This window comes from Camelus ferus, chromosome 2, assembly GCF_009834535.1.
Source record: "Camelus ferus isolate YT-003-E chromosome 2, BCGSAC_Cfer_1.0, whole genome shotgun sequence".
NCBI classification, from domain to species: domain Eukaryota; kingdom Metazoa; phylum Chordata; class Mammalia; order Artiodactyla; family Camelidae; genus Camelus; species Camelus ferus.
The window spans coordinates 107,029,693-107,041,814 of record NC_045697.1 but is presented as its reverse complement, the minus strand read 5'-3'; the positions used below and the strand labels follow the sequence as shown (position 1 = coordinate 107,041,814).

The window sequence follows — 12,122 nt, the reverse complement described above, 5'->3', positions numbered from 1 at the left end:
TGTAGATTTTCAGTTTTACTTCCCTTATGGGAAAAATTCTCTTGTTTAGCCTGAAATTTTAGTCATTCATTAAATGGCTTTTTTTTTTTCTTTAATGCCTGGGACTCTGTCCCTCAACGAGGAAAGTCTGCAAGATTCTACAGTTTCTATAGGTGAAAATTATATAATCTTCAAGTTTGGTAACTTTAATTTAAAAAGCATGAGAGATCTTTTATTTAGTGACCTATCTGCATCCTGTGCTAACATGCAATGAACAATGATGAAAAATAGATGATGGTATCTTCTCTGATGACTGTAAATCTCCTGTAAAGTAAAATAAAATTAATTGGAGCATACTGCTAAGGGATTGGGGGTGGGAGTAGAGAGTGAGTGAGGCACTGCTGTTCTCTAGTCTTTTTCTTCACATCCATTTACCCCCTTCCTCCTCCTTTATTTTGCTTCTATTCTTGCTACTAGTAATACATTCATACAGTAATAGAGGTGAAAGGGGAGTTTAATTATATAATCTTGACAATGGCAATAGGATTAAGAAGTAATCCACACTAATAAAGTGGTGTGGGTTAGAAATGAAGTGGAAATTGTCAGGGGTCTTCTGTAGGACCTAGGCTGCCCTGGCTCCTGCAGCTGTCTGCTTACCCTGTAATTGAATGTCTGAGAATGATTGAAAAAATGTTATTTCTTCTCAGGATTACATGCTAATGTACGGAGGGCAAAGGAGACAGCAAAAGAACACATAGCTGCTTATTTCATCCATTTATAGGGATGAGCTTTGGGAAATCATGGCTGTTCTGCAGCTATCTGCTGCCCATCTGCAAACACAATGTATTTGTACATTGGGAATAGAGGGCAAAACCTGTTCTGATCTCCGCAGAGCATCCCTCCTATTGTCCTGCTGGCACACATTAAGATTGATGTGAGATTAAGGACCAACACCCTCCTAACAATCGATGAAAATGTCAATTCGTCTGAATTTTGAAACACTTATTCACCATTGATTACCTGAATAGGTGTACCATGTTTATAGGCACTATATTAATTCAGAACCATAAATGCCAATCTTCTCTTGCTGTTTTCTTCACCTATAGGATTTTTACAATGAGGAATTTACATGGGATTTCAAATTCTTCCTACATGTGTTCTACATAAATATATACATGTTTAATTATTATTTTTAGTCCTTACTTTAGGTTGGGCTCTAATATACTCTATGCTGTTCTATCTGTAGTGAATCTATTGTTTTCAGTAGCAGGCTGATTTGTCTCTTTGATAAGCCCTGTGGAGATTTGATTATTCCAATAAAAATTCATTCACTTGGAAACCCACCCTCCAGCTGTTTACTCCCAGAGTCCCTGAACTACACTAATATTAGATTTGGAAGCACTGCACAATATTTAACAGTGGAAAGGCAGGCTTAGAAAAGAAGTATTTTCACCACTCCTTCATGCGGTAAAGTTGTTATGGAGGAGGTTTTGTGTCAACCTGGTACAAAATCTTTATCAGGGAATATGGTTTAACATTGCTCACTTCACTAATAAGCTGATGATCTTTTTGCAATCATGCCTCGGCCCACCTCTAAGCTAACCTCTGGCCTTGGCAGCCTATTGAGTCTTCCTTGCTTCTGGTTGTTGTTCCATGTTGTTTGATAGCCTGAGGCTTGTTTTCTGAATGGAATGTGGAAGGACTTATTTAGGCAGAGCCACCTTCTAACCAGGAGATTAGACCAAAGCTTTGCAGACTCCCCGTAAAACAATTGCATCCTAGTTAACTGTTACCATTATCCTCCCTGTTAGAGATCTCTTGGTATGAGAACCCTAACTTTGCATTTTCAGAGGGAGATTTTGTGTGTACAGAATTTGTAAGTGTAAAAAGACTTGGCAGGAAATTGGTGCTAGATGTGAGAATTTAAAAATGAAATGAAATTTTCTGCCTCAATCTATGTGATTTTTTTTTAAATGTCATTCCAACTTGTTCACCCTGTCCTTTCCTTTTGGCAGGCCCTGTTAGCCTGAGCACACCAGCTCAGCTTGTGGCCCCCTCTGTGGTGGTAAAGGGCACTCTTTCTGTCACCTCTTCCGAACTCTATTTCGACGTTGATGAAGAAGACTCTTACTTCAAGAAAATCGACCCCAAGGTGAGATGAGGAGTGGGTTTCATTTTTATGGAACTGTTTTTCCTTCTGATGGGATGGAGGGCTGCTGTTGGGTAGGGTTGGCATTAGTAAAATCTGATAGACATAGTTTGAATTTCTTGATGAATTGCTTCTGCCTGTATGCAAGGCACCTATCTCTTTTAGCTTATGATTCCCTTACCAGCTAGTTAGATTATTGAAGTTCATTTAGATTCAAAAACAATTTCTGTTTAATTGCATTTATCATTAGCTCATTCAGAGGTGGGGGGAGAACTTCAGGGAATATTGTCTATAAATGTATTTTGCCTCAAAGGGTCCAGGATGAATTAAGCTACAAAATTCAGTGAGATTGAGAGTGGAATTATTTTGTTTAGCCTTTATATTTTCTGGATATAATACCAATATATCACTCTCCTTGCTTTGTCCTCATAACTTACTACTCTGTTGTGCACGTACGCATGTCTTGTGTGCGCGAGATACCTCTGTTTCCCATTACGAATTTTACAAGGCAGTGCATAATTTCCTATTCTTAAATGAAAATGTAATTTCCCCTTTAAAATGCATTTCTGATTACCTTTCAGACCTTGGCAACTTTATTTTACTAAGAGACATTTGTAGCATAGCCATAAACCCAAAATTAGGTTTATTTCGTGAAAGTGAATGGTAGAATTTGTTCTGAGAAGAAACAGTCTCTTTTAAAATGAGCAAAATAAGCAACCTGTAGAAAGAGAAGAGGTTTTTAAGAAGGAAATAGTTTATTTTACAGGTTGTTGGCTAGTGTGTGTGTGTGTGTGTGTGTGTGTGTGTGTGTGTGTATGTTGACATACACACACATATATGTATTTTGAGTTTATTGGTAGGAGATTCTTTCGTTTTGTAATCATGTGAATTATTAAGTTTTAGTGACTTAGAAGTATTCTAAAGTCGTTCTTAATGAAAATGTTATAATTTTATGAAAACCTTTATAAACAAATCATCTCTTGTCTCATGCGTGTTTCCAGCACTTGGTTTCAGTGTGGCTGCTTTTATTAAGATGGGACTTGGTAGACTCTATGAAAGGAAGTCTGTGATGGAACTGATTGTTTTGAGTTGGAAAATGCAACTAATCCAATGTAGAGAAAAGTTTAATCCTGAAATTACATCAACTAAAATTTTTTTTACTTTGTTGCATGGCTTAAATGTCTGAAAATGCATTTTAGTTTCTTTAGGAAAGGAAGGTAACCAAAATTACTTAAACACTCTAATTCACGGTAGTTTTGTGAGTTTGAAAGGCTGAAATTTAATTCAGAATATTCTATTATGATTTTGGACATACATGGCTTAAAATCTAAAGTATGATTTAACTTAAAAGTGTCTAATGAATTGTCCTCGTTATTAAAAAAATATCTACCAGTCTTTAAAGTTAGGCTGTTTGAAGTTATTGACTTTTCTCTAGAGGAAGTTAGAACTTTTTTATTTCTGCTTGTCGTATTCTATGAAGCATCATTAAATTAATTTTTTTCCCTGTTGCTTGTGCAATACAGGATCTTTGAGCCTAATCACAGAAATTGCCTATACCTCTGCAACGTTCCTAATACTACAGAAATCAAAACTGTTGCTAATTTACATTCTTAAAATTTTTTCAGCCAATTATTAGAAGAACTTTTGACTTTGTATAGGCGTTGGTACTTTAAGGTATTTTGTAAATGAGGACACTTATGTTGCTGGAATGTTTTTCTCTTCTTGTGTGTAAGCTGCATTAAATTAAATAAGGATGGAAAAAAGATACTGAATTTGGAGAATTTTTATTTCTTTTTTTCAAGACTTAAAAGGGATAAGTCTTTTTTCCTGGGATAGTTGGAGAGAGATATATGTCTAATGCATTAAATACTTCTGTGAGTGAAAAAAATGGTCATTTTAAGACGTCATTTTTATCTTTTAAACTAACTACTGTGCCCTTAAAATCAGTAAGCACCTACTACTTGATTTGAAAAGTGTTCTTAAAAAGTAGAACATTTTCTCAAGAGAGTAAATTCATTTGTATTATTTAAAAATTATCATATTTGTCTGAACCACTTAGTATTACAGTAAGTGTATTCTGCATCTACAGGAAGAGAGACATGAAAAAGATACAGGTTGAAAGAGTAGAGATAGATGATTTCAGAACGGATAAGATCAATGTTTATATTTCTAAACATAGAACTGTTTTTACTAGGGAATTTTTACCTGAGAATCTTACAACTGAAGCCTGTTTTATTAAGTGAACTGGGCACCAGAGCTCTAAGTAGCTTCCTAGTTTTTCATCCATCTCTGCTTTCCTGCTCACCCCTCCATACACTCCTTCCCCAACTCAAACTTCTGCCTCTGATCTTTAAAATTGCTTTTTAGAACATTTTTCTCTGTATCTCTCATTCATGGATTTTTCTTAGTAAGTTAAAAAAAATGGGTTGATTTAAAGAATAAATTTTGAATATTGAAGGGTAACATCTGACATGTATTCTCTTCCTGTGCCTCATTATTAGCATATGTAATGGACTATGTAGTTACCTCCAGCATAAAGAAGATGAACCAGTTCCTTTGGGATGCTTTCGGTTCTACTAATTATTTTATTTGCTAATCAGTTATTTCCTTGTATCAGATAGGAACCTTTGTTAAAGTTGGACCATGCTATGAATATATCCAACTGTTTCCTTAGAAAAGCAGAAAGAGGAGGAATATACTTTTCATATATGTAATTTTTCTTTGGTCATTAAAATGGTATCAAAACCTTTTTTATTTAAATTGCCTATAAGCAACTTCAGAATAATTCTGAATAATTCTGGGACTTTGACAAAAATGATCATAGATACAGCATTTATAACTAAGCCATTTAGAAACTTGAAGTACTTTATAAATCTGGATTGTTCATATCACCATTTGCTGGGGAAAGGAATATTGCTGTAACCATTTTACTCTTACTGTGGTTGATTTAATTGTTAAGTGTTTATTGTTTAAAGCTTGAGGAGGACAAATGATTGAAGGAAAAATACCAACTGATTGTGTTAACTGTTCAGAGATCCATAAATATTTCCTTTATAATTCAGACTTGGAGTGGATTTTTAAACATTACGGCATAAGAAAGCAACCTCTTAATTTTTCACATGAAAAAAATTTCTATTTTAAAAATTAGTATCATAATATGGTCTTCCATACAAAATCTGTTCTTTTTTCAAGTCTGAAATAAAATACTACTTTTAATCTTAAAATCTACAGAACAATCATATAATTGGGTAAAAATATGTCCTCTTTTCTAAAGATTTTGGTGGAAATTTGTATGGTTAAATCTACAAAATGTGCTGCATTTGTAAATTTTGCAAACTAGAGTTAAAACAGATGCTTCTTGCATTTAGTTGCTCAGGTTCACATCCTAATATTGTAAATTACAAATTATGATCTTACCTGCCTTCATTTAAGAACAGTCCACAAACAGTCAATTACAATGTAAAGTAATATTTTTATTACTGTTTTCAACAAGACTGCTTCGGGTGAGGGTAGAGGTGCGAGAGAGGGAGGGGCACATCTGACATTGGCACTGAGATACATTTAACATCCGCAAAACTTTGTTTAAAAGAGAAATTTTACATATAATTAAATACTTTTTTTTCACTTGGTGACAACATTCAGGCAACCCAAAACAAAACGAAGGCTGAGAGAGAAAAAGAGAAAGAAAAGAAAGAGCGAGAGAGAGAGAAAGAAAAAGAGAAAAAGAAGAGAGGAAGCGAAGGAAAAGGGAGAAACTACTATACATTGATTTGAAAATGTACCTTGGGTTTCATTTTGTGGTGACAAAGCCCGATTGCTTCTTTTGTGTGACCTTTTAAATTCACATTGTTTGGAAGAAAACGATCACTTTTGTGCAAGAATGTGATTTTGTTTGGTCGGTTGGTTTGCTCTCCTTTTGTTTACTTGTTAACGAAGGTCTTCTGCCTGGTTCCCATTTCTTTTAGGCGGCTTCCATAAAAGTTTGTGTCTGGAGTTTCCGCTGTTTGTCGCCGAGTTGTGTGTGTGTTGTGTTTGAGAGCATTCCCGTCTGTGTCGCTTTTCAAGCAGTCCCTAGCACCCTATAGTTTGTCCAGGCTTTTGGGATTGGTGAGAATTTCCCTGGCCAACCTCCAGGTCTGCTTGGCAGCGCTCTCCAGGGCCGAATGGGGCTTGCCCTGAAAAAGGTCGAGGTTGGGCAGAAAGTAGTGAGGGCAGCGGCGGCACTGCAGGCAGGAGATGAGCTGCAGCAGGATGCCGTTGAGCCGATCGCCGAGGCACGCCTCGTCCCAGTCCGTTTCCCGCGGGTGCTTCTCGCACTCGTACAGCAGCAGCGTCTTCATGTGGTAGTTGTTGAGCGGCTGGCCGGGCAGCTCCAGGTGGCGATCCCGCAGCGTCTTCAGCACGGAGAGGCACTTGTTTCGGCAGCCGCCCATCAGCAGGCGGTTCTCAGCCTCCCCGAACTGTAGCACCCAGGCATCGCTCTCCGCAGAGCTCTGCTTGCCGGTCAGCGAGTAGCATTCCTTAGAGAGCAAGTTGAACCCTTCGGCCTTGACCTCCGCCACCCGATTGGGGCCGGGCCAGGGGATGTGGGGCATAGGCCACTGTGCCGCACTGCGAGGCCAGATACCGGTGCACTTGAACGCGGGAGTGATTTGCACCACATAGCGCTCCCTGATGCGCAGCTTGACCTCGCTGGTATCTGCGATCATCTTGACCACATCCCGATAGCTGCACTTGTCCACCGCCTGAGCCACCAGCGTCTGGAAACGCGAGCGGATCTTGCGCGCCGAGAGGTAGCCGGACGCTGTGATGAATTCGACCCAGAGAGACATGCTCCGCTTCCGCCCGTCGCTCAGTTTGAGCACCGCGCAGCCGGGCAGCGAGCCGTCGTCCACGAAGTTGAAGACGCCCATCTGGTTTAGGTAGAGCACCACCTCGAATTCTGTGGGCGAGATGACCTCCAGCCCCTCGTAGCGGGCATCGATCTCGCTCAGGGAGCTGATGAAGCGAGGCTCCTGCACCTCCACTTCCTTTAGCACGTCCGAGACCACCTTACAGACCTCTCGGATGGTCTTGGCGATGGCCGCCTTGCGCGCTTGGCAGCGCTCAGTGTAGTATTTATTGAGCTGGTAGACCAGTTTGGCCTGAGCGGCGATCATGTTGGGGCACAGGTCCGGGCTGTACACCGGCGTCTCGCAATACGTTGAGGGATCCAAGGCTCACGCGCTGGTGGTGGCCCTGCGGCTTGCGAAAGAGGCGCTGCGTTCCCCTAAGCCCCACTTTCACTCTTGTTTTCCACCTGGGCTGACCGGCTGACGTTTCAGCCGTCCAGCTCTTTCTCTCCCCTCTTTTGAAAGCTTTTTTTCTTCTCCAGAAGAAAAAAAAACCCCAAAAAACAGAAAAGATGATCTTTGAAAGAGAAAAGTACCTGCTGGGACTTTTTTGCTTTCTCTTGATGGGTGAAATCAAGACGTGCCTGCGGAAAAGATGAAGGGGAGGGGGGACAGACAGAGTGAGAGAGAAAAATTCAGGTTACCAAGAGGTTAGGCTTAGACGTCTGCAGCGGAGATGGCCCAGAAATCTGGAATTGAGGTCTTTTACGTGCCAAAGTAAATTTAAAAATAAAAGCGAAACATTCAGTGTTTCATTCTTAAACTTCTCTCCCAGACTGGTAGCACGTCTTCATTCGGCTTAGGTGAGTGCTTTTCTCCTCACCCTCCCCCAGATGGAAGGTGAAGGGTGTAATTAATGTCCCGAGAGCAGCGAAGTGCAACTCCGGCCGAGGCACACTCAGGTTTGCAGACGCCCGCCCGGCAATCTCAGCGTGTGGGTCTGGTCTCTTCTCGGGGGGTCCTCTTGTAGCGGTTTTCCTCTTTTCCTACTGGAGGCGTTGTTTGGACTGGGTTTGTTTGTTTGCAGTGGGTTCTTCTTGTCTTTCTCTAGGTGCAAACTGCTGGAAGTTGTTTGATACTCATTTCTGCTTCGTAATTTATAATTTTGGCCCTCACAAAATCTATTTTAGTGTGACGAAGTCGTTGCTTGCGTTGCATCTGGGGTTTGGTTATAAGGATTCAAGGGTTTTTCTTCTCCTCCCCCTTTAGGTTGCTTGTGCAGATTCCACTTTCTGAGTCGTCTCTCCCTCCTCCCCTCAGATGTCTCTCTCTCTTTCCCTCTTCTTAATCTCCCTCCCTCTCCCTCCCTCCTTCTCTCCCCCTCCCTTCCTCTCTCCCTCCCTCTCTACCTCTGTCTCCCTCCCCTTCTCTCCCCCCCCCTTCTCTCTCTCTCTCTCTCTCTCTCTCTGTTTCCTGGAGTTATTTAGTTTATGAATGGTCCTGGGCCATCATGAGGGGGGTGGAGCTTCGGTTCCTACAATCGCTATGCGAGCTGTCAGTGCTTTAGCCAATCCGAGAGAGAAGACAGGCATGCTTGGCAAACGGTAGCAGCCACCGCTGCTCTTGATAAAGAAAGAGGGGTAAAGAGAGAAGTAAGAAAATAGGAGGAGATAGTAGAAGTCAAATGCTCACACACATTTTACAGCCCCCTCTTCTTTATCCTCCTCTCATCAGTTACAAGGAAGAAAAAGAGTGTATATAGAAGGGACTACTTGGAGATGGCTGGAATGACTGGAGAGAGAGTAGCAGTGGTTCAGATAGGTTCACTTTTTTTTTCTATCAACATGGTGAAGAAGGTGCAAACTAACAAAATTACTTTTGCTTGAAGGCAAATGGAAGGAGGAAGGGGAATCTGGGAAAGGACCTAAATTTTTCTAAATTTTCTCCTCCAGCAGTATCTTCTTCCCTTTTCTTCCCCTCCCCTCCCATTGTTGACAAGAGCCAGATCAGTTGCTGTATATGTACACTAGTTTGGGGGGGGGGCACGGATGGACTAGACATGGGGTGAGGGTTTATAACCGTAAATCTCTTTTCAGTAATTTCCATATGCTGTTGAAAAACGATTTAGGGCAAAAATAGCCCAAGCACTTTATTTGATAATTACTTCATATTTAAGATTCAGATATATTTAATGTTATTTATTGTTATGAGGACTAACAAGTTATGAGAGAAAAATATGTTTATGTTGTGGAAAATGGTGCAGATTCATATATGGTAGAATTTTGTTGGATATATTTAAAATAAGCCACTAAAATTGATTTGAACTTAATGAAAATGAAGGGAAGTAAATGTGAACCTGAGTTAAAGTTTTCTTAAAATGTTAATATTGTAAATCTAATTTTGAATATTTTTAGGCAGTACCGAGTTTCACTTGTAAAATCATTTTATTTTCATAATTGACTCTTGCTTTTAAAAGACTTCACTGCTGCAAAAATCCATAACTATCCTGTTATTGATTACACAGATTGCTTCACTCCTCCCTTGGCATTTCAATGAAACTCATGCATGTGCTTTTAGTATATGTATTACCCTTTCAAGCTGTACCCATTGTAGCCTTTAGATACTTTGGTTGAAAAACCTGTAACAGTTTTTCTGATTTGCTTAGAATTGAGGGTTTGTGTTTGAACTTCAGGTAGATGGATTCTGAGTCTTTTTAAGACAAATCAAGTAGATGGGAATATTTTTCGTCAGATTTTAGACGTGTTACAGTCTCCGATAATGCAATAACACTAAAAATCTATGAAGCCGATCGTGTGAAGACTTCATTTTGCAAAACGCGGTATGCGGCTTTTGCAAAACCAAAACCCCCTGGGAGGGCTTGACTTGTGGACCAGGTGAACATGAATTCAACTGCGTAGGGAAAGTTTATTTCATCGTGTACTTGATGTCAGACACTTGGATCTCTTGGTTGTTTCTTACATGTCTGGTGCGGACCACTGGTATCTTGTCACTCCTTCACTCTCATTGCCCTAAGTCTCTTTCTAAAGAAATTTGCCCCCCCCCCCTTTTTTTTAATCAAGTCGGATCTTTTGCCAGGGGTCTGTCTTTAGTGGCCAGGAGTTGGGAAGAACAGTTGGCAGTCAGTGTCCGCGAAATTCTGGGACGCCGACCCTTAGTCGACTTCTCGGGAGTGGCGGAGACTTGGGGCGGCTGTGGGCTCCAGTGGGCTCCAGCCTTCTTGGGGTGTGCGGCTGGCGTCGGGACCTGGGCTGCAGGAGGGTGGAGGGGGGCCCGGCTCCTGCCGGCTTCGCGCGCGTGGGACGCCCAGACTCTGTCCGCCATCCTGCCATTGGCCGCGAGATCAGGCCGGCGCTCCGGGCAGGAGGGGCACTTGGCGGCAGGGAGTTTCGTGAACCGCCGGTAGAGGATGCGGAGAGGCTTCTTCCGAGGGCAGTCATTGGGCGGAGACTTGTGTCGGGGCTATAGGGTGCGAAGCTTTCCCTCCCGGACCCTCAGGGTGGCCACCACTTCATCGCCCCTGGTCGGGGAGCGGCTGAGGCCTCGCGCGTGGAGCTGCCGGCCCGGGCTCCTGGCAGCGTTTACAGAAAGCCCCGGGGGTGACCACGGTGTCGTCCCTCCTCCGCGCCTGGGCCCGCGCGCTCTCTTCTCGGGTGGGGCGGCCCAAGCGGCGCGGATCTTCGCGCCACCACTCGTCCGACACCCCACTCCTCCTCTCCTCCCGGCTCTGTCAGGCACGACCAAGTTTCGTCCCACCCTTGTCCCCTTGTTTCTGCACTTTTACATACTGAGGCTGAGGGGATGATAAAACGTTACAAATGTTTTGATTTAAAAACAATTCATTACCAATTTACCCTGTCCAGGGTAGATGCTCTAGTAAATAATAAATCAGTTAAACAAAGGCGACTTTAATTTATTGCCATGGTACTAATTAGAAACATCATTTGAGCAATAAACTTAAACACTTCCAGCAAATAATGCTCCCTCTCGCCAGTTCTCTTCCTTCCCCCTCCCCCACCCCAACTCACTCTGGCTGCCTCTGCTCTAAGAGCTGCTTCAGCTGTGTGTTTGCGGATCCGCTCTTCCTCTGGTTGAATAATTGAAGGGGGAAACGGTATCCGAGGAGGCTGTAATTGAAGAGCCCCTGTCACCTCTGCTTTTATGTATGTTAGTATAGAAGTCCATCAGCAGCTCCTTGATGGTGTATTAAAACGAAGTGGCAGCCCCTTCTGCAGGAGATACCGTATTCTATTAAAGGAGACCAAGTGAGAGAAAGAAACTCTAGAGGCTAAAAGCCACTTCAAGTCTTCAGACCGATTGATCTGTATTCTCTTGTTATAATCCGTCTCATCATACTTGAGTTAATGAGGCAAAAGAGGGGGAGTGAAATCTGATGGTCCTTGACAAATTCATTAGGGAGGCTGCAGGACATTTTATTTGACTGTTAAACATCTTGTTTGTTTGGTTTAGGCAGTGCCAACATCAGCATGCTTCTGCCCAGACCTATCATGTTGGGCTGGCTACAGACTTTCCTAAAAAGAGAAAGAGGACATTCAGGATGTGATTTGAGTGTTTTGTTTTGGATTTCATGTAGTCCATAACCTTCAGATTTATCTAGGATTTACCTTCCTCATTATTACACTGGGAACATTTTATGAGACTGTAGATACTGAGGTGGGCATGTTTTTAATTACTATAAACTAAAAAAATGTATGTTTAAACTGTAGTCTGAAAAGTTCCCATTTCCTTAAAAAAATTGAGTCAAGTTATAGCAATTACTGTACTAGTGTTTGAAAATGTGAATGTTTAAGATACAGAAGAGTAGCCAGATTATACATTAGATCCTATTTTTACTTGGTCATGGTTAAAGAAACTTTTAATTATTAATTGAATTTCCTCTTTCAGTGAAACACTTATGGCTACAGAAACTTGGAAATAAAAAGATTAACTATTTATACACATATAATCTTTTCAAAAGAAAATTTGTATATTTTAGTGATTCTTTTTTTTTTTTTTAATTGAAGTATAGTCAGTTACAATGTGTCAGTTTCTGGTGTACAGCACAATGTCCCAGTCATGCATAGACATACATATATTTGTTCTCAAAATTTGTGTATTTTAATTTGAGGGCCTTGTTATTTTTA

The 12,122-nt window shown here is 41.3% G+C and overlaps 2 protein-coding genes across 2 annotated transcripts in view; one reads left to right on the top strand and one right to left on the bottom strand.

Annotated features, from left to right (window-relative positions):
* LRBA (LPS responsive beige-like anchor protein) overlaps positions 1-12,122 on the top strand; it is a 620,537-nt gene that overhangs the window by 356,541 nt on the left and 251,874 nt on the right. Inside the window, 1 exon segment of the mRNA XM_032464781.1 lies at positions 1,995-2,131. Within this exon segment, the coding sequence (XP_032320672.1) occupies positions 1,995-2,131 (137 nt within the window).
* MAB21L2 (mab-21 like 2) lies at positions 5,581-8,332 on the bottom strand. Its single transcript, XM_006193380.3, has one exon. The coding sequence runs from the start codon at positions 7,285-7,287 to the stop codon at positions 6,208-6,210; it is 1,080 nt and encodes a 359-aa protein (XP_006193442.1). The 5' UTR covers positions 7,288-8,332; the 3' UTR covers positions 5,581-6,207.